The 23179-nt window shown below is 46.1% G+C and overlaps 1 protein-coding gene across 1 annotated transcript; it reads right to left on the bottom strand.

Annotated features, from left to right (window-relative positions):
- Nucleotides 1-235: 235 nt before the first annotated feature.
- Nucleotides 236-22047, bottom strand: znf800b (zinc finger protein 800b). Its single transcript, XM_079183381.1, has 12 exons — nt 21926-22047; nt 12048-12148; nt 9636-9972; nt 6607-6702; nt 5379-5522; nt 4125-4299; nt 3756-3936; nt 3452-3614; nt 2951-3309; nt 1522-2787; nt 951-1066; nt 236-400 (listed from the first exon to the last, which is right to left on the bottom strand). The coding sequence occupies exons 2-11, from the start codon at nt 12105-12107 to the stop codon at nt 965-967; spliced, it is 2883 nt and encodes a 960-aa protein (XP_079039507.1). The 5' UTR covers nt 12108-12148; nt 21926-22047; the 3' UTR covers nt 236-400; nt 951-964.
- Nucleotides 22048-23179: the final 1132 nt, after the last annotated feature.

Here is a 23179-nt window from a genome sequence, read left to right as displayed (position 1 = left end):
ACACCACACACAACACACACACACACACACACACACACACCAACCACACACACACCACACACACACACACACACACACACACACCACACACACACACACACACCACACCTGCCTTTGGATCTATACACATGCCCGTCGTAGGTAAATATACTGTATACAGTAGCAGTGAGTCTTCTGTGGATAGCAGCGCCACCGCCCAGCAAGCTGGTTGGCTTCAAAATGAAACTATACAACATATTTGGTTCTTAAGCAAAAGGTGGAAATCCGTTGTACTTCACTCCTGTATCGTACTCCTTTTGTTTGTTTCTTTCATCTCTGCTCTGTGCTCCTTCCGTTCGTCCGTTAGTTTTGATTGGCTTCTTCATCGTTAGAGGCTCGCTGGTCCATTATCCCCAGCTGACTGTGAGCACAGAGAGAGAGAGAGAGAGAGAGAGAGAGAGAGAGAGAGAGAGAGAGAGAGAGAGAGAGAGAGAGAGAGAGAGAGAGAGAGAGAAGAAGAGTGATGAGGAAAGAGGAGAACAGGAGGAAGAATAGAGCAACAATTAGAAAACAGGAAGATCTCTTATGAGCAGTGTGATACATGGAAAAGTAAAGCGAGAGGGAGAACGTAGGAAACAGCTGCTCAACGTGCTCAGTGGTCAATTAAAGCCTGCAGAATGATTGTGGTCTTATCTTTGCCCAAGGGATAGGTCTTCTACACAAACATACACACACCTCTCTTGTAACAAGCACACACACACACACTAAGTTGCTCAAGTACACACCACACATCCGCCTCGCTTTGTGGTTTGTGACTACACAATAGCAGCAGCAGCAGCAGCAGCAGCAGCAGCAGAGAGAAAACAAGACGGGAAGAAATCCAGTGCGACTCGAGAGAAAACAGAGAGCAAAATGAGAGGAGGACAAGTAGACAGCGTCCCCGTACAGCAGGTACACCTGTGTGTTCTTACAGTGTGTGTGCGCTTCACCAGACCAGGGATTTGGAGCGGGTGCTGACTCCTTTCCTCCTGCTGGCGGCCGCCGTCACCGCGTTGCGATGACTCCGCTTGTGAGACTCCAGGTACAGCTGAGAGAACGAGTCGAAGACAAGAGCGGTACTTTAAATAAATCCACACAGTGCAGAGACACATGCTACACTACAGTTCATTCCATGGATCGAACTAGCAGCTTAGACATCTTTAATGGAACGTGTGTGCAGAATGCAGACAATGAGACGGTCGTAATCCTATCGCGTGTAAATACACAATATCATAACTTAGCTAACGCATCTTGATATATGAGCTGCAAGTACCACTGATATTGATCAGCGATTAATCAACAGATTATTTCTTCTTAAATCTGTTCATTTTTTGGCCTTTACAACATCAGGAAGAAGTGAAACATGTCAGTTGATTTCCCAGGCGTCTTTAAACATCTTGTTTCTAACTACATAACTACTAGTGTTAAGTTTACAATAAAGCTTTCTTTGTTTTGTTTTTTAAAAGAAGAGAGATTTATGTCAGTAACTGAAAAATCCAATACCTTCTTGGCAAAGGCCCGTCCACACTGGTCGCAGGCGTGGAGGGAGAAATTCTTGGTGACTCGGACTTCCGTGGAGGACGACGACCCCGTGCCGCTGCTCTCTGACGGGGCGTCGTGCCGCCGGGTGTGTGGGGTGTGGCTGCTGGGCGGGACGGTGGAGGAGGAGTTGCGTTGGTGTGTGTGTTTGTCACTGCGGCGGGTCAGCGGGGGGCTGAGGGGACGAGGCTGGTGGGTCTGCTGCCTCTCCTGCTTACGGGTGACAGGAGGGGACGGGGCCAACGCTGCCGATGAGACGTCCTGCTGTTTACGAGTGACGGGGGCAGGAGGCTGGACGGAGGAAGAGGAAGTGGAGGAGGAGGAAGAGGAGGAGGAAGCTGACGAGGTGGTCGGGGCAGCTGTGGAGCACTCTTGCTTGCGAGTGACAGGAGGCGAAGGAGGGGAGGAGGACGACGAAGAAGCGTGACGCCCGTTCACTTCCTCTTTGACGCCGCCGCTGCCGCCGCCACCTGGCCTCTTGTTGGGGGTCGGAGTGCTGAGGACGACCTCGGCTAACCTCTTCACCGCCCGGCTCTCCAGTTTGGGCATGATCTTGCCGAGGTACGCGGACGACTTCTTGTGGACCACCGTCACGTGACGCAGGACGTCGCGTTTGCGGCGCGACTCGTAGCGACAGAGGGGGCAGCGGTAGAACTTGATGAAGATGTCGTTGCCGTCCGTGTGCAGCTCGATGTGCTTGGTTAGGTTCTGGCGGGAGCTGAACTGCCGCTTGCACAGTTTGCAGAAGAGCTGCTTGAAGTCGAAACCCACCGACAGTTTGGTTGTTTTGGCGAGCCCGCCCCCGCCGGATGTGTTGCTGCCACGCAAGGATGATGAAGGTACGGACGGCGTCATCTTTGGGCTCGACGGGGCCTCCTCTACCTTCACCTTCGGGGCGATCTGTGCCACGGGAGCAGCTTTAGCCGGCCCGGTGCTCTCGCTAGTAGACGGGGCCGGACTGCTGTCGGCCTCCTCCTCCTCCGCCTCCTCCTCCTCTTCCTCTTCCTCCTCTGCTTCCTCCTCCTCCTCTTCCTCCTCCTCCTCCTCCTCGTCTTCATCCGAGTGTTCTACTGCCTCCTCTTTCACGCGGACATTGTTGCTTAGGCCTACGCTAGCGTTGCTACTGCTAGGAGTGGCTGCCGGAGTAGAGGAGGCTGGCGTGGTCGCGGACTTGTTACTTTTCATGCTGTATATTTTGTGGACAATACGCATGTGCCTCTTCATCATGAGCTGAAATACACACAAGAATTTAAAAAATGAATACATTTTCCTCCACAATCATTACAACCAATTTAAGATGTTAAAAAGAACATCTCTTCCTGCTTGCACCTGAGACTTTTAAGACAGCAAAAGCTAGAAAGGTTTGAGGCTGCTAGTAGGACAACAAACCAACCTGAGAGCTGTAGATCCTCTTGCAGACCGTGCAGCGACACGAGGCCGGGCTCGCCTGTGGAGAGGCAGGGGGCTGCGGTTTGGACGGGGTTTGGTTCGAAGGCGGTGTCTTCGGGGTCACGGGGGTGGTCTTGGAGTTGCTGCCGCGTGTTGGAGAGGAATTGTTGCTCTTCCTGGGGGGCGTGGCCTCCAGAGAGAAGGGCTGGCCAGGCCGCGAGGCGATGTTGGGTGTGATGGTGTCCCTCCGTAGACCGCGATGCACCTCGTCGAAATGACGACGTACGTTGGCTTTGGTAGCGAAGGATTTGAAACACACCGGGCAGGACTTTCCAGTGGGGCTGCTCAGCGTCCTTGGCCGACCTTCAGCAACAACAACAACGACGATTGTAGTTAGTTTAATATGTCAACCTCTCTGTTATGGTGGGTTCTTAATCAACATCTCATCCTACTGACCAATTCCTAAATCACCATCTTCAATCTTTGTCTTTGAATGAACTCTTACCTTTCACCATAGACAGCAGGCTTGTGGGAACTGTGCGCGTCTCGGTGAACTTCCGGAGCTCTTCAAGTTTGCTCTGGTGCATTTTGCGGCAGTGGCGTCTGATGCTGCGGCGCGAGTTAAAGTCCTGACCGCAGAGACAACAGGAGATCGTCACATCCTCAACCTGGACGGGAGGGAGAGAACCAAGAAGAGAGAGATTGACTCACTGTGATACACAAGGATATGTAGGAAACTAGATCAACCTTTAGCATATGAGAACGCATCATGTCTCAGCAAAGACAGGTATTTCTATCCAGTCACCTACCCCACTCGTGGACCCCTCTTCCTCAGGCTGTGGCTCTTTGTCCTCTTTGTCCTCCTCCTCGGCCTCCCATCTCTTCTGTCCCGGGCTGCTGTGGCTCTCTGGCCCTCCGATCTGGCTCGGCTGGTTGTTGTCCACGCCCTCCGCTGATTCTCCTTCCCACGCTACCGGACTCTCTCTGGCACTGTGAAGGATGTCGAGACTAAACAGTCAGAGACATGGGAGAAGCCTAAAAACCCAGCTCGCGTGGCGAGCGCTTTAGATGACAAGAAGTCGGGTCCATAGAGACCACATTGCACAAACTGGATTTGTGTTCACGACGAGTGTTGTGTTCCTCTATGGAAAAACTAACCAAATTGGCATACCACCTACCTGGGTGTGTGCGATGGGAATCTAGCCAGCTCCTCCTCTGTGGAGAGGTACTGGAACACGGCCTTGTTGGTGGTCTGAATGGGCTCCAGGCGGACCACGTAGTCCGGGACTCTGGGATATATGGCTTCCAATAAATCCTTCATGGCTGCGCTCTGTTTGTCATCCCCCGATGAACCTAGAAATGATAAACAATCCCACAAAAATAAAAGAGAACATTTAAAACAAACCTTAAAGTAACGAGTAAAAATTAGGTTACGTCCTTATTATTAACAATAATGTGTTTACTCGTACAAAACTAGGGCCAAAACAAGCCTCTCTAAAGCTTCCTTTATGTGGACATCCCTCTTTATTTACAGCAGGATGAAGAGAGGATGGAAAGAGTGGAACTGTATTTTCAGGCACTTTAGAAATGGACCACAAATCCTCGCTGGAGTCTGCACTGCCGGGGCTCGATTATTAGTAACCACACAATTGATGGCCAGCGTCTTCAATGCTGAAAAACAGACATTTATCAAAATAACATTACGATACACTTTCAGTCACTGGTAATGGACTCTTGATTGAGAATAATTAAGCCAATGGACAACTTAATTAAACACGCAAGCAGGTGGAATTAATTCATTTTTTACAACAACAATCAGTGAATAAAACGGTGCAAAATATAATTGACCGTTTGTGTTGACATTGATTTCTCTTTTAGGAGGAGAGTTAGAAGAGAGAAGAGTCTCCCAACACTTCTGAGCAGCAAAGAATAGAGCTGTGGACACGTTTGGTGGCTAATAAGAAGTAGATAAAACATAAACGCTGCCAGATCAAAGCCAATTCCCTTCGTGATACGTGGAGAGCGAGCGAAATGACTGATGGATTGAACATGTTACAATGTGCATGCGAGCTTGTGTGCAAAGGAATAAAAAAAAAAAAGAGTGCCGTGTGCAGACAGAGGGGATAAGAGGAGAGTAATGAGTCGGAGACAGATGGAGAGGAATCATATTAAAGTAAAATATGGAGAAGCCTGGGGAGATGTGAAAGTAATCAATGATTCTGTACATGTATGTGTGTGTGTGTGTGTGTGTGTGTGTGTGTGTGTGTGTGTGTGTGTGTGTGTGTGTGTGTGCTGAGCTCAAGTCAGTTTTGATTCCTGCCGTGTTCAAGGAGTCTCTGTCTGCCTGTTTGATGTGATCTGTACAAATCTGCATGTGCATGTTCTCAGCATGCACAAAACTTCTGGCCTTGGCTCAGTGTTGTATCACTAACCGTCGGGTTCAGGCAGCCGTGACAGGCAGTAGTACTCTTTGTGAGTGATGAGGTTGGGCAGGCCTCTGAACAGACTGCGACACAGTTTGCACTCAAAGATGGTGTCCACCTCCTTCAGCAGCATGTGCTTCAGCTGGCTGGTGCCTGCGAGAGAAAAAGAGGAACGCAGCGACGATTACCGTTAGTGATTCCAGGGAGGATTATAGGACATATTACCATATCACAAACAGACTATTGCAACAGCAAAAAATAATCTAAATTCATCCATATTCCCAGTGTTGTTTAAAAGAAGTCGTGGTTGTGTACTGGTGGCTGATGAAGTACACTGCACATTGAGTTCTTTAAGCATTTCCTCTGTTTTTGGATTCTTTGTTCACTGTGGAGGCATGCGAGGAAAACAACGTTTATTTTTTACCAATTCAAGGTAACACAGTCTGAGTAATTGATATACAAATGATCATTCTGGGGGTGAAGTATTCCTTTAAACAGAGAGGAGATGATCGATTCCAGTCTGTATAAAATGCCCAAAAGGTACATTTTCCTGAACATCTCTCACGGACAGTTTAAAGGAGCCAGACGATGATTGCCCCCGCGTTAAGTGCAACTTTTGCGTCACTGCTGTCATCACCTTCCCTTTGTTCCGGTGTTGTCGTCAGCATGTGGACACGTTTCATTCAAAATCACTGAATAAACACCGTTAGGGTGACTCACACAGATGTCTGTACCTTGGTGATGTCACACACAAAATGCACAAATCACACATTGTCATGTCCTCCCGCGTCTGTATTTCAGAACCGCGTGTCCTTGGCGGCTATTGCTCTTTTGCCACTGGCTCAATAAGGATGACAGCAGGAGATAATCATGCTGACCCACAAAATGTTGGCTCTGCCTGGGAGCAGTGGCAACCAATGAGTGCCTCAACCCTTGAAGGAGCTTTTGGTCATCGTGCTAAAACTCTCACAACATGTGACGCGTGGACGACAAGAGAATAAGATGCTTTGCATACTTCGAGAGCTCAGGAATCGGAGCGGTTGGAGCTGCTGTTAAAGAACGAATGGGTCTGCATCAAAAGCATTGCTGTACATCCTTCTTCCTCTTCACTATCTTGGTGGTTCAGTTTTTGACGCTGTGAGATATAAAGACTGAGGCCGTGTCATTTCTGTCATTGGCAAAAACACTTGTGCCGTGTCTGCATCATAAATGATAATAAATACTAAAAATGACGAACCTGAGCGGAAGCATTCAATTATCTGCTGAATGCCAGATTTGGAGGTCTTTAGAGGCTGCTGGAGCAGAGGAGGATCTCCGGGCTCCACACAGAGACCTGGAGAGAGGGAGAGAGACATACAGATTGCTTTTTTATCAAAGCCGGCGTATAAATTACATGAGAGGATGACAGACCTGGAGCAACACACACACACCGTCACCTGGGGACCTGAGAGACGTGCAGATGACGAAACATGTGGTGCTCAGTCCAACAGTGTTCAGAGTCTGTGCAGCATTTGAGACGACCTAAACAGTAATGTGACCGGGAGGAAGTGTACTATATTGGAAAATGTTTTGCTTTGGCTCGACCTCAATCATCAGAGACAGCGGGGTCAGCGGCACCGGTGCTGCTCGGGATTTCATCTGATTCACTGACCCGCTGTTACGCCATCTTCACTTTTAATCATTCGATTGCCACAATATTACAGCGAGGTCATCACGTCTCACCTTTCATGTTTCTGGTTCCTTGTACACTGATCTAGGGATGTAAAATGTCAAGACTACAGCACTCCCTGCAACCCGTACTAGTCCATAACAGGTCGAAAATAAAAAATGTAATAATCTAGCATCACCCACGGTATGTGCAATACATATATCATCTTTTCCTTCTTTGCACAACAAGGCAGCTCGTCTTCTGCCAAATCGTCAAATGATTCTGGTGAGATTTCTGCGGGGACCTGTGCCAAACAAAGATCTTAAATCTGTTAACTACGCTGTGTAGGCCAGGACATCTCTGAAGCACAAAAATATGTCATTAAAAATGTAACAAATTTTGTGCCTCTTGTGATTTCAAAACTGCAGTCGGCCATATTCAGATAACATGTAGATTCATTGTGCAGTCCTATTTAAGGGCCAACATTTGCGTTGATCCTTTGGATGAAACATTTACAATGAAATAGCAGGCGTGGGTCCTGGTGCAAGCTGACTGTGTCTCCATGATACACACACTGGGATTACCGGGAGGTAAAGTGCTCTCATTCTACCCGTTCTCATGCATTTTCTTTAATTCAGCATCAATGCTATGTTAACATGTCATGGCAACGGGCTTACAAAGAGACGCAAACAGCGAGAGCAGACCGATTACACTCACACAGCACCACAGACCTTGTAATCACCTCAAGTAGCTGCGTCTAGTTTCTAACATTATATTGATGTAAAAGAAGGTAACAGGGAGAAAGAACGTCATTTCTGCTGCAACATAAAGAACATTTTGTAACAGAGACGAATAAATGAATAAAAACAATTTAAATGTTTGCAGCTGTGACAAATGTCCCCTGTTCGTCCCGTTTTAGAGCACACACACTTCTATTAAAGCCTGCAAACTAAAAGTTATGTTCAGCCAAGATGCATTATTTTCAAAAGACAAAAGGAGCTGCGTTTACCATTCTGAACATTAACGTAGCAGCAAACAACTGTTGTAGAGATACAGTGGAATATGCCGACCTGATCAGAGAATGAAGTCACTCTCCCTCTGTGTGTGTTTTTAGCTTTGACATGTATCGTCTTTTTAGTGCACGTTAGTGCATGTGAGCATGTCCCACTGGTTAGGTCACGGCTGCTGCTCCTCACTGCTCTCAAACGTCGGTTACAGCTGATAATGGGGTCCCGACTGACAGCGTCGTCACGGAAGCGTAGCGCCCGTCCCCCGGGTCCCCCTCAGGTAAACATTGTTAGCTCGGTTAGCGCTGCTAGCTATGAGCCGCTTGCTCTCCATTGATTTTTGGACCTAGCACCTTGAATTAACGGCAACAATACATATTTAATGACTTTATACTCAGATTGTTTTCTGCAGTTTATTTTATAATCCGAGATTAAATTACTTCTGGTGCGATAACGAGACTGGGGCACTTTTAGAGCCTTGTTGGCCCCATATCTGCATGAATGAACACAAACCCACACTACAGGGTAAACAGTGCAACATGACAAAAAAATACAGACCAGCACACAGACTGACACACCCACGAAGACGCAGACAGAAAGAGAGCTGGAAGTGTGAATGACAACTGTGTGAGTGGGTGTGACAGAGAGAGAGAGATGGAGATTATGTATGAATGTGTGGCAGAATGTCCCCCTCCCCCCCACACCTCTCCTCGGCTATAATCTATAATCCGAGCAGGGCAGGTCAGCGACCCGCCGACCTCCCCGCCCCCCCGCCCCCCCCCTCTGCCAGAGGGTCAAAGATCAACCAATCAGAAACACCGGTCCACACAAACAGCTTCCTTTTACTATGAGTGGCGCCTTCCTTTAGCAGCACTGTTAGATTTACATGTGAATCAAGACATTTACATCTGTTTTTAGAGGAACGCTACGGTGAAGGAAAAGCAGAGGGGATTATGGGTAGGCCAGGCCAAAAGGAAGGAAGGAAGGAAGGAAGGAAACGAATATGTCAGGATTCAGGAGAAAACATTACAATGTCATAATTTCAGCTTTAATAGCCATGTAGTTTATAATCCAATACCAACGGGATAGCTTGGCTTCAGGGTCAGGAAACACACGAGCCGTCAACTGAGGGAATAAATCAAAGCGGGCGGCGCAGACAGCCAGTAGTCTCAAGACAAGATCAACCGAAGCAACATTTCTAAGGATGAAGTGGATACACTATCACACCATTCATTCAAGCAACATCGTTTAAGAATCTGCTTTTCTTTTGATAATACAAATTTTACGTTATTTTCATGCCTCTCAGGATGTGCTTTTTTATGTCATTTGTCCCAAACTATAAAAAAAAGAGGTGAGCTTTCCAAAATGAAGGCTGATACAGGATTCATGTTCCACAACTGTATGTTGACATGTTAGGCCAAGCAGCAGTGCACGCTGAACGCAGAGCCTCCTTCGGTTTCCATTTCCTCACACACACACACACACACCATGTGATGTCATCCTCTGACGCTCTCACGGTGAAGCTCCACTAGAGGCTGACTGACAGTTTTAGCCAGGAGGGGGATGAATCAAAAGCAGCAGGAAGCGTAGCTGGAGGAAAACTTCACCCACCTGTGTTATGACCGCCGCTGGTCTGCTGGAGCCCCTCCTCGGTCTGGCAGATCTGGTCCCTGGTCTTGCCGTTGCCGCTCCCGTGCAACTCGGGCAGCAGAGGGGGGATGGGCTTCCACAGAGGCTTGGCCTGGAGCTGGGCCGCGGTGTCGCCCTTGTCCTGGACTTCCATCGGAGTCTCCTGCTGGTCCGGGTTCTCCGACGGCGCCTCAGCCGGAGCGGAGGCCTGGAGCTGGGCTTGATCGGAGGACTGGTCTCCTCCTCGGGGCTCCTCCAGTGGTGGGTGCTGGGGGCCTGGCTGGAGCGGGCCTTCCTCCATCTCTGCCTGACCAGCCCTCTGTGGGACCAGAAGCAGACATGAGGATATGAGCTACAGAGACAACATGGTGCAAATTAATCTCATTATAATGCCATTATAGTGTCTTTGTAGAATAACATGTTGCATCTAAAAACTGGAAAATACCAGCTGTGCCAATTTTTTTCTCATCCACGGTGCTTGAGATGTTGCGCTCCTGTTGCACCTACCGTTACTAAGCAACCCTAACCTGTGCGCTGTGATTGCGGTGCTGATGAAGCTGAGGGAATGTAGCAATAAGCCTCACTGACGAAACTAAACAAAGTCAAGTCAAAGGTAAATGGATTCGTACTGTGAATCTCTCACAGTAGCTTTACTGTTCGATTAGTCCGTGTCGATTAGGCTGAACTTTCAACCAGATGTTGAGACATCCTGTGACGGAGAGGGTGAAGCAAGTCCGTGCATACCTTGCGCGCGGTCTATGTGGACAACAATGTATTTGTATGTAAAACGCGGCATGTGAACGGCCCTTAATGAGACAGTCTGTGTGTTGCTTTCAGTCAATAATCTCAGATGTGTAGGTGGTGAGGGAAGCAGCAGACATTGCTGTCTGCCACAGTGAATGATTTCTTCACACTGCCACTAGGAGGCGCCAAAGTCAGAAATGTTCAAAGTCAACACATAGCGGGTTTAATAAGAAAGAGACACGCTAACAATCTAGTTCAAATGACTAACAGATAAAACACACACAAACAATCTTATGAATGAAAATTGATCTTGAATAAATAAAGAAACACCGGCATAAACCCAAGGGAGGACAGAGTGCCCATCTGAGATGAAATTAATCTCCACCCTTTGCTGGAAAAAATAAATCCATATCGTTGGGCAGAATGAGATGTCACAGCAGGTGTGTGTGTGTGTTGTCATGTCTCCTGTGCACCCACAGACTGTGTAGGGGGACATTAACCTTGTCACACAGAGCCACCCTTCAGCAGATAAGTGACTCCACACCAACCCTCCCGTGTGCGCACATACATCCGTCTTTGCAAGTGTGTTGTCCGTGTGTGTGTGTGTGGCTGTGTCTCAGACCTCCCCGGTCTTGTCTCCCTTCCCACCCACCGATTTATCCTCATTTTCTCTCCGTGTCCGTCCCCCTCACCCCTCGCCTCCCCGCTGCCCTTGAAGGGGGATAAATGACTCGGGCGCTCGGACGAGTTACAGCACATCAGCGAGGACAAGTGGGCCACTTGGACACAAACGCACTGTGCATACCGCGGCGTAATCAAATGACCATTAAATAGCTTAACGGTGTGTTGCGCATGCTCATCCGTGCAACACACACAAACCATCACAGCCACTGAACACAAACACTTCTTACCAGTGGATCATGCTCTTCAGGAAAATAATGAAACCTGTGTCATTCAAATCTAAAATGTCTGTATTACTATGGCAAGAAAAACAAAACTTCAACATCTTGACAATCAACTATGCATGCCTCATTTTACTTTTCATTGAGAAGGGCTGAGCATGAAGCATGACAAGGGTACTGATTAGTAGGTGGACTCGCCATTAACTTCCACTTACTGCTCAATAAAACCACGAGGTGGAACAAAGAACACAGTGCTTTAAACAGGGTGGATATTCTCAACTAGTATTCATTATTCACGCCATTCATTTCCCATGTTCATATCAAATGGAATATACCTTATATCAAAGTATAATCCCATCTGCTATTTTCATTATGACCCTGGAAACAAATACTATCTGACAGACTGTAATGAATCCTTTCTGAACAAAGTACATCACATTAAATGAGCAACAGCTGTCTCTGAGGTGCTCCCTAGAATGGGAGTATGTGGATGCATCTCAATACAGTGACTTTCAGAGTATTGTCTGGTGCTGGAGCCCAAACTGTAAACCCCCTCGTGGAGGTAAAGGCTGTGGCATAAACAGAGCATGCTGCAATTTCCCTAAGAACAACAAAAAGTGTTAAGACATGAATAAATAAATGAACAAAGGTATTGGCATACAGAGCTGAGGGTTAATGAGAGGTCATTGTGAAGGGAGTGAAATGGGACAATAACATCCAGGCATTGTGGTCGGGTTGTTTCCAGTACCTCCAGTCTGCGGAGACAGTGGGCGCTCTTCCTCCTGGTGGACCTCTGGACCTTCACCATGTCTCCAAGAGGGGCCTTCTGCTCCAGCACACTCCTGCAGCCTGCAACAACAACCCACATGAGCAAAGGACGTCCACACTTCATCAAGTAGTACTGCTGCTGGGTGTGGGGCTAACATATGTTAAATACTAGTTCATGTCTCTACCTGAGCCTCTCAAAATATAGAAATAGATACGCTTATGTATAGATTTACACCAAATGACTAGCCGTTACCTGACACAACAAAAGGTTTGCAATGAGCTGTCTGTGTGTACATATGTACGTGTATCTGCAGTAAAACCACACACAGAGCACCTGTTGCATTACTGTAAGACAAGAGGATAAAGAAGTAGTTATATACAACATGATTGGAGCCCCAACATGTTATAGAAGCAGTGAAAATGTTGACATGTTTTCATTCTCTTAACACTATTAGTGAAAAGTAACTCGGTACATTTACAGCTCACTTTGAGGTACTTGTACTTTACTTGAGTATTTCCATTTTATGAAGTTGTTCAAAATAACTCCACCGTGACCAACTACAACATTAAAGTACCGCTTACATATTAATACATCAATAATTCAACAGCACATCACCGACAGTAGCCAGTCTGCATTATGAGTACATTTACATATAATAGAGTATTGTTGTACTACATTGTTACTTTGATTGTAAATGAGCCAAACCTTTCACACATCTGTAAGCCATCACACAGTGAGAGTCCTGGCAGGTTAGTGAGCAGCATGCAATTATATATTCTTATGTATCACAATGCAGTAAAAATACTACTGAGGGTATGTTTTAGTTTGCTATTTTGAGACCATTATATTCTCACATCCACAGATGCACCAACCAGATCCCCTTCAGTTCAAACTATTTTACAATTTAACGAAGTGGAAAACTAGATTTAATCCCAGAATCAACGACAACATGTCACTTCTGTTGCCAAACTGTACAACACATTTCTGTGCACATACGTCTTGTGAAAACATGTAGAATGCATAAAAAAAAAAACTCATTATGAGTTTACTAGCTGCTTAGAAAAACATCTAAACATAAGAACAGAATTGAGTATTTTAAAAAGGTCACAGTAATGGTTTCCCAGAATGCTAATTCGGCTGCTTGTCATATTGCTGACATGACAATTAAACCCATGTTACACCCCCGCCCCTTACTGTGTTTGAGGCAAACTAGTGAGTACTCTGGCCTTACCAACAAACACTAATGGTATCTGGGTTTGTCCCAGGGGACCATACAATGGTAGGAGCACTATTCCTGTACCGGGGATCTGCATTAAAAACCAATATACGAACAAGTACTGTTGTGGCCAGCCTGCATAAATATGCATACATGTATATGAAGTACATGAGTCACTTCTGCTGCTTCTGAATTATGTGCTGGGACTTGGGGTCAACGTATAGCCTCCTTATTTCTGCTTTATTACTTTATTACGATTATAGGAATATAACCAATGTCAGGATGGATATTTACATTTATATTTTCTCATTATGTTGTATCCTCAGTAGAGTCTACTGGGCAACACATTCAAAACAGTGTTGATATGAAAAGCAGTCTACGAGCTTATTATGATTACGTATCACTATTGATAACTCTAACCCTTGACCTCATTAGAATGGATTTCTAGGACAACATCAATGGTGACACAGTGTTTGATGCTGCCCTCTAGTGGCTGTCTACGTTACAACAGCTTGGTCTGACAGCCACATGCACCTGACACTGCATTAGTGCAACATGATTTAGTAGCACTATGTCATGCTGAGCGGCACAAGGCCATCATTATCTGTCACCGGGGTTAGTGAAGCAACCGACAACTGAAAGAGAGGTGCTTAATGCAGTTTGTGTATAAACACCACAGGTGTCCTAAACTTATGGACATCTGGAACAAACAACTGAGTATGAATATGAGAACAGGAAAGCATCTCTTCTACGCCTGGGGAAGAGTTCATTCTGAGACTTTAAGGTAAACTATCGTATGGTAGTAAATACATAAGAGCTAGAAAAGAATTACTGTGACTTCCAACTATGGGGAAACGTAAGATTAGAAAGTGAACTGGAGAGCTACAGCCAAACGTCTTCTGCACAGGCAGGCCTCCACTCAGGTCTATTTGTAGTCCCGCCTGATCTCCAGCAGAGGGAGACAAAGAGCATACTTCAAATGTTTTTACTAAAAGTTTTGTAGTCTGCTGATGACTTCAAAAAGACGAGACAGAGGGAACACGGGAACCACAGGCGAGGGGCCACAGAGGGGGTTCCCCCAACGTACGTCTCAATACAATACAGCTGAACTGTTTCAATAACACGTGCACATACAGTACATGGGGTTCTGCTTGGCGAAGCAGGTCAGATGAACAAATTATCTGCCAGAACACTGCCGACACAAAGACACCGTGTGCGTGAAAAGACAGACGGCCAGATCGCTCGTATTGCCTTGTAGCGGGAAATGAGACACTTTGCAAGGTAACAGCTGTGTAAATCATGTTATCACACAGTCCTGAATGTAGAGGCATCATGTGATCAGGAAGAGTTTATGCACATGATTAAAAACTCCACTCAAAACGTGTAGTTTGTTCCTGAATTTAGGGGGGAAAAAGCGTAAAGTGTAACCACCATTAAACGATCTGCTTCAAGTAGTGAAGATGACTTAAGAACTGTGCAATAAAATAGCAGCAGCGGCTACTTGCAGCGATGGAGACGCACACAGTTGGAGCAGAGCGTCCCGTGGAGAGCAGACAGTGGAACGTTCAAAACAAATGTGCGTGATGAACGTAGCTCTTGACTTGTTGCATACTACATTCAGTAGATTATATTCTACATAAAGTGTGGCAGGATCCAACGCCAAGCACCACAAACCACAGTGGCATCAAACTGTGTGTTTAAGGTGAAGACACCGGAGAGATGCTACAGGTGGAGAGTGCGTTTGTGGACTTGTGAAAGAGCTCAGGTCTGCCTGGTTGAGGTTTAACAGAAATCTAGACACAATTCATTTAAGAGGAACCATTAGATCAAAATAATTAAAATGCTAGAAGAATGAAGAGGAGCGATATTAATGCATTGTGCACCTTTCCAGGTTCTATTTATATCAGGGAGGGAGATTAACCCTAGCCATTAGCTATAATGGGAAATTAAGTCTGTCGACCCTACCGACCACTGAAGTCAGGGAACCGTCTCATTTAAAAGGTTATACTTCCTTATCTAACAGAAATAACAGACGATTTGAGTTGGAATAAGACTTTGGAGTGGACTCATCCCTCGGTTAGCCCTCTCCTCTCACAGCAGAGATCTGCCTCAGTAGCTCTATGAGGGGTCTGCATGCTCTCCTCTTGCCTCTTCATTGGTCTTAGCTGGGAGTGGAATCGATGCTCCCATGTGTTAACCTGTTAGCCCTGATGATGATGGTGTTGATCAGCGTTTCACCTAAAGCGTGCTGAGATACAATCTAGCACCCTGTCAAACTAATGAGCAGGTGTTCATGAGTCAGTGTGAACTTATGAGATTTCATTATCAAACATTACCCAGGAGTGAAAAGAAGAGTCACTGCTCCGAGCAAGTATCTCGAGTTGTTGGTATAAATACCTTAAATTATTTAGGATTTCATAATCAAACTCTAAATTCACTCAGGTTGAGGCGTTTAACGTGAAACAAGTGTTTTCCCTTGTGAAGAGAGGCACATCTTCTGCACTTGACTGCACAGCTTCATACCGGAGAGAAAATTCAGAGTATGCGGAGAAATTGGTGAATGCCACAGATTCTCTTAAATCACTTGTACGTGCCGTTTAAGAACAAATGTGACAGAATAAGAAATGTCAAAAAGAGTGCCGTTGTTTACATCCACAGTGCTCTTTTACACGGTAATCAACTGCTGTGATTGTCGTGGGATACAGAGTCTTCTTTAAAGTGTGCAATGGCACCAGGAAGGTTGCAAATCCCAGCCCAAGACCAACCGTCTAATTACTTCGCTGAGACGTGTTTCATAAAAACCTGACAGGTGCTGATCGGGGCTTAAAAAGCCCAGCGTGGACAACCGTCTGACCACATACACAATCCTTCCAGAGAGACTATATGTGCTACAAAAGGTTCAGAGCAAACACATTTAGACACACAAATGCGCCGATAATACACTCGCACAGTAACACGAGGGACTCTCCGGTTTCCGTAGCAACAGACAGCCGTGGTTGTGAAGTAGTAACTCCTGGTCTGACTCAGATAATGAGATCCAAGGGGTCCTGGGCTCAAACCCAGGACGCCGTTCATCCACGGTCCAGCCCCTCACTCTGCCGAATACTTCAGACGGGATGCTTGCTAATGGCTGAGAAATTCAACATTTATTCTATTTCTGTAACGTTGAACATCCATCTTATTCCGCTCCAAACGTACTATTGTTTAGGTCTGTTGTTTAGACTATTGATGTCCTGACCTTTGACTTTAAGGATCAACACATCCAAACAGCGGCGGCAGAGAGAAATACATTGTTCTGGATGTCAAAGGATGTGCTGTGGAAATGTGAGGAAGAAAATACTTCGCTGTTCTACACGAGCTGAAAGACCAATTTCATAAAGATCAATGAAAGCAGCTGATTTGAAAATGAACCTTGCTTAGTGTAGTAAGTGTAGTGTAGTACTCGATGGACAACTGTTGATGAGCACGGTAACACGGGAACAATGGCTAAAAGATGAATATGAGCCTGTATGAAATGAATGGGTGAGATGTGACTAAGACAATAACAAATAAAAACATCTGAGACTAACGATCCTAAAAACAAATTATTTAAGGCTAAATAACGAGGATTCATCCTCTCCTCAGCGATACACAGCGATCAGCCCGAACGAGCTGGTAACTGAACAAGCTTCATGACTTCAGCAGCCATTTAACTCAATCTATAAGTTCCCAATATAAATATCTGATCCTAACATCCGTCCTAACACAAGTTCATTTTCACACACTGACCCTTCTTAGCAACAACGCTACTTCCTCCTATGACATCTTCTCCAATGTCACATGCTTCATAAGAACATATGTTGGAAGTTCCATCTCCACTGATAATCCATAATGAATTGTATTTAAGCCAACCAGAACTTGAGAGGCTTCCCTTTTGGGAACGCCTCTTATTTTAGGAGGAGGATCCCCGTTTGTCTTCTCAGAGGCAACAAAAGAGGAGAACGGCACAACTTTCTCCTCTCTGGAGCCTCAGCCTCAAGGAACCATGAGCCTGTCATGTTTCATCATGTAAGAGAGTGCATGTATATATACAGCATATATACATATACTGTATGCATGTTTGCTTTACATGTTTGTGTGGATCGAGAGCCAATAGATTGCCTGCAATCACCGCTGCCTCCTCGTAGTTATTTCCGATGGCAGCGTGGCGGTGGTCTGACGGGACTTCCTCCTAATGGAGGGACAACACAACACTCGCTGATGTGATGCTGATTACTGGCAGACGCACCAGCGACACCACCTGACCACGAGGTAGGATGTGAACGACTCTGCGGCCTGCTGACAGAGTATTACTGAATGGTAGAGTCCGTGTTCGGTTTACTTCTGGTTCTCCTAAAGGTGGAAATCTAGGATATGACGACGCTGCTGTACTCGGTCACCTTTTCATCGTCGGCGTATCAAGTTAGACTTGACAAAAACAACAGCGTGTATATAAAAGATAGATGGCATATGTTTCTGAAAGCTGAACGACCACCACGTGTTTTCCCGAGGTATCACTATCCGAGTCCTCCAACAAGACTTTATCCTCACCCAGTGAGTCTGGCTGCCTGTAGTTTACCGCGTGTGTCAAATAGCACCTGAGGATGCTCGACATGCTGACTGATGCACTTGAAAAAAACTGTAAAAACACATTAAGCATGAATAAAATGCCACTGACTTCAGGAAATGGTCAGCCTGTATTTGTCTAACCGTACTGCGTAATGTCCCATGTGACAACATTAACACCACAATAACAACATGTGATCTCATGTACAAACACACACACACACACACACACCGGTTATTTGTGATATTGCCAGTGTGGGAATATCACAACACTGTATTTGGAGAACTCCCAAATAATAATCACTGTGGCGACAAATCGTTCTCTGCACAGATTTCTTTTGCACCTGTGAGGTGCACGTACACACACATCATACACACATATGCAGAGGTGTGTGCATGCATACACCAAGATTATACAAACACCAATTCGGCCTCCAGAAGAGCAAATTTCAGTATCGACAAAAATGAATTGCTCAACAAAGTTGAAACAGATTGAAACATAAGCTGTTCTGAGGTCTGCAATAAGCTCCAACAGCTTGATTTTCTGTGATGTACAAAGATTATTTTTAAAAAAGCGAGCAACTGAGAATCTCTCACTGTACTCAGCAACCGTCAAAGAGTATGACGGCAGCGTGCTGACTGACAGATAACATACTGTAGTTGACTTGCTTATTGACTGGCTGGATATCTTAATGTCCATCCCTCTGTTTACCTCCATGAGCGGCAGGTTAATGGGTTTGTTGACCGACTTAACTTAGCACTCTGGTTCGATGAGCTGACTCAGTGAATGAACACAACAATACATCATTAAACTGACTGAATCATGCGGTGACATCATTGACCTGTTGCAGTCAGCAGCCGCTCTGGTACAAAGCGACGATACCTGGGACACTTTTATCAGGAGAGAGAGAGAGAGAGAGAGAGAGAGAGAGAGAGAGAGAGAGAGAGAGAGAGAGAGAGACGCTGCTCAGACTAGGACAATCTCAGGTTACCAAAAACCCACGAGTGTCATGAGATGACCGGAGGCCAGCTGAGGTCAAAAGAACACTAACAATATTGTAAATATGGAGCAAAATATATAAAAGTATTTAAAATATACAGGCTAGTGCTGGTAACTTCGGGCCAATCTGTCTTTCCATTTTATTTGTGTTCCTTATAACCTACTTTGTTATCTACACTCATGTCCTAGTTACCCATTCATACTCCTCCTCAAGGTTAGACTGGCCATCTTCGTTGTGTCAGAAGTACGAACTGATTAAATAACTTGTCAACATGTGTACAGTAGAGCCATCTCTGCATTTGAATTCAGACTGAGCCGGGCAATGCAAATCAAGTTTCATCAAACAATCGTATCATAAAGTAACAGCCACATGCAGGTTCCTAGTTGCACCAATGAACCTTGAATTGAACCGTACATTATCATAGATTGTTTTCTATGAATCTCTACCTTTGAGAACATATTTTCAAGGTGTGGGTATTAATCTGTATTCCTTGATTTGGTTTTAACTGCACCAGGAACATTAGTGGAGACCCTGGCTGCCTGAATCTGCAGCCTTTTTTTTATCAAAGCACAGGAAGTGGATACTGTGATCTAAATGCAAATATATAGTTTAGCCACATACAACATCACTGGGCAAGATTACAATACGGTCCAATTCAATGAAATTGCACAGATTAAAATGCTATGTGCATTATTTGCAATACTCCTATAATACTGCAGTTTAACATATTCAAACAGTTCAGTCATATTCTCTTAAAGCCAGATATTATATTTGAATGCTTACCATAGAATACTGTATATCATATCAAGAAGTGAGTGTTACCAATCTACCGGTATAACTGATCATATATGAATAACGTATTTCCCCCTCAACATACTCCTGTACATGTTTTGCTTGCTGGCTGAATCTGCTCTTTGTAGTTTTGAGAATTTCGGCACTTTCTGCCTCGTGAGTAAGTTCTCTGAGCCGTGGCGGATGAAACCATGCGCAGTACCCAAAAGCGCAAAAGCAACAAATCAAACGTCCCTGGATATAAACGTACTCCTCATCTCCATATGAGTAACGCGTGGCGCGCTGTGGATGCAACAACAACGAGTTTCCAGTGTCCCAGACGTAATCCATCCGTATTCTCTGCGCTGGTAGTGGAGGTTTTACGGTCATGTCACGGTCCAGCGGAAAGACGTTTATCCACACTCGAGCGACTCCACGATAGCCACATGCACCGAGCGCCATGAGGGAGAGCCGGGCGGATATACTCCACTGTAGCGGGTTTAGCCAGCGTGTGTGCGCATCCACTTACGCATCGCGGGCAGAGCGAGGAAACGTAACCACGCCGAAGAAACCGCGCGATCTTCCGCGTTGATACTGAATCCCAAGTCGGAGCAAAACTGGAGAGTGGAAGCGCGCGGCGATCGTTGTCAGCCCGGGTCTGTGTCTATTGGTTCCCTTTCAGCTGGGGCAGCGTCAGCACACGCACACACACACACACACATACACACGGTCTCCATTTGCAACTCCATCGCCCCCCATGGGCGTGCGAGGCCGCGGGCTGTGACGCAAATGGCACTGGGTGATTTGCAAATGACATATCTTCCTAATTCCGCGTCGCCGCCGCGGGGACTGGTCCAAATCACGAGATATTACACACGAACATCCATCCGGTGGTGGGTGACGGGTAAATAAAGGCGGATGAGCGGTTCGCTCTACGGGGATGCGGTTGCATAACTCAGGAAACTTAATAAAAATGTGCACGGGTCGAGCGATGTGCAGCCTCCCCGGCTGATGTTTTGTCGGATTGTTTCGGTTTGATCGCGATGGCCCGCGCCGTGACACTCGGCACGCGATCGGCCCTCGACTTTAGGTCACAGGAGGAACCAAGCGGAGCGTACACACGGGGAACCGAGTGGCCTCGCTATGGAGGATGTGTGGCCAGTGCTAGGACGCATGCACGTAGCTGACGGGGGGAAGACAGGACAGCCGGTGTGGGACTTAGGACCGCATTCACAGGCCATAAAGGGCCCGCATGAATACTATTGTGCTCTTTTATCCAAGAGTCCCCAACTATTTACAAAAGGTTGGCCAACACGCACGCACGCACACACACACACACACACACACACACACATATCGCGGCGAAATGGTGGCGGCGGTTACAGCAGCTGCTGCCACTGTGCCCTGCGCAAAAGCAGCAAGCACAATCATTGCGCAGCGCCGGACTTCCCCAGTTTTGTGCAAACTATGTGATTCGTCCAAAATACTTTTATTTTTTTGTCTCATTCAGGCTGTCCTCGTCTGGCGGGCAGCGAACCAGAGCGCAGGGCAGTCGCCGTTCTCATGGCACGATTTGCATCGCCCCCATTATTCCCGAAAATCTCTTTTTACACGGTTATATTGTCCGCTTAAAAACCACTATTTTGAGCCACAATGGGACGGCTTGACTTGATCAAAGGAAAAGCCAAGTACGAAATGCAGCTTTCGAGCCGTAACAGAGAGGCCCCTCGTACGGATTGCAGCATGGCAGGGGAGTGCGGCGTAAAAATGAGCTAACCCGAATAAAATACACACAAAGACAAGGTGCAGTGCTCCCACAAATACGTCCATCGCCACCCGGGTATTAACACCAAAGCATCCGTGGTCATGTGAATGAGCCTGGAGCCGGCGAGGATGGCGTTATTGGGAATGTAAAACGCTGCGTTTTGCGGCTCCGTGCCACCTTTTCCAAGAAGCAGCTTGGCGCACAGGACCGGTGACCCTTCCATCTTTGCGCGTCCTTCTACCGAGCGAAACCACCAACTATCTCGCGTTTTGACGGTTTACTGTTGAATATAACACACTGCAGTAGGTGATTTCATCTTTGAGGGGGTAAACGCGACGTGTAAAGGCTGCTACAAGTCTCCGAAACTATCCCTCTCCCCGCCGCGGCCAGGCAGAAACAAGAGGGCGATGACGCCATTTTCTGCAAAAACAACCACGCTCGGGAAGCCAAAGCGAAGGAGGTTTTAACCCGCTCCGCAGCCCTCTCGTCCCGCTGAAACGTATTCAAAACAAGTCCTTACCTTGTGAACGTTGGATGGGTGGTGGGATCGTGTGTTTGACGAGGTGAAACTACGCGGTCGCGGCTACTTCGAGTCCGGAGGTTTGTTTATTTCGCCTCCCAGCGTCCCCGGTTCACTCTGAACAAGTTCGTCTGCGAGCCGCTGTCTTTGTGCACCCAGAGGAGCCTCTCAGCATTGAAACCGGTCTCTGCGCAAAGGTGCACCCTCTACGTCCAATTCCAGCTAGAAATGTCGGCACTTCAGGGCGACACTGCGAAGAAAGGAAGGATTTGACATCTTTCAATTGAGAAAAGTTCAATTATTTTCAAGGTTTTAACCAAAGGCCACGGTTGTAGCGCCGATTTGTCCCCCCCCCTCGCCCCCCAAACGCGCAACCTTTTGAGAACACAGCTCTCCACAAGAGTCCACGACGCAGACGCAAAAATCAAACCGGGGTGGATACACCCTTCCCAAAACTTCATAGGCTACAAGAGCTGAAATACTTTAAATCACCAATTAAATAAATACTCATTCGCCAGAGTAACAATTAGATGACTCAACTAAAAGTGTCGTTCAGAACTTTGTGGGCAAAAGTAAATGGCATCTACTCATTAAATAGGCCGACACATGTTGTATATTGTACAGTCCAGGGCATCACTATTATCTCCAAAAACATCTTCCACAAGCAAAGGACACGTTCAATATTGAAATGTGATATTTTAACGTCCTGTCCACATGATGTGGAAGCAGCTGTTGATGAACTATCCCTCGTTAGTTCTCTGCAGAGCTTCCTCGAGGCCCTTGACAAAACCTTTTCAGCTAAATTAATCACAACACTGATTCCAGTGGGTTTTTTGTCTCTAAGCCAATACAAACAACATTACCACCGAGTCGATCAATAGTTCAATCAAACAGACGCATTTTTGGCCAATTGAGAATACCATTAATTGTTATTAAGTATTTTTTTTTAAGGTATGCCTAACACACACAACTCGAGACGATAATATTAATAAACTTAAGTGGATTCTGAGCTAACGCTAACTACAGTAACAAGTCTACTTTAGCCATGCTGCTAATGTAAAGCTAGCTAAATTAATTTAGCAGTAGCAGAAGTAACGTTAGTTGTAACGTAAGTTTACGCTAACTTAAGTCATTTATGTCGGATAACGTTCACTGTTTAGCTCCACTCCCTCATAATAACTTCCCCTTGCGTTTAACCGAGCCCAGAGAACCAAACCACGATGATGTTTAGTTGAATAAAATGACAGATGTTTT

The sequence above is a fragment of the Pholis gunnellus genome (assembly GCF_910591455.1).
Source record: "Pholis gunnellus genome assembly, chromosome: 22".
NCBI classification, from domain to species: domain Eukaryota; kingdom Metazoa; phylum Chordata; class Actinopteri; order Perciformes; family Pholidae; genus Pholis; species Pholis gunnellus.
This window is presented reverse-complemented; position numbering and strand designations above follow the sequence as displayed.

Coding starts and splice junctions, on each gene's coding strand:
- znf800b (XM_079183381.1), bottom strand. CDS start 12,107: ATGGTGAAGGTCCAGAGGTCCACCAGGAGGAAGAGCGCCCACTGTCTC. Junction 6,703..9,635: donor CAGCGGCGGTCATAACACAG/GTGGGTGAAGTT, acceptor CCCTCTCTCCAG/GTCTCTGTGTGGAGCCCGGA. Junction 5,523..6,606: donor AATTGAATGCTTCCGCTCAG/GTTCGTCATTTT, acceptor TTTCTCTCGCAG/GCACCAGCCAGCTGAAGCAC.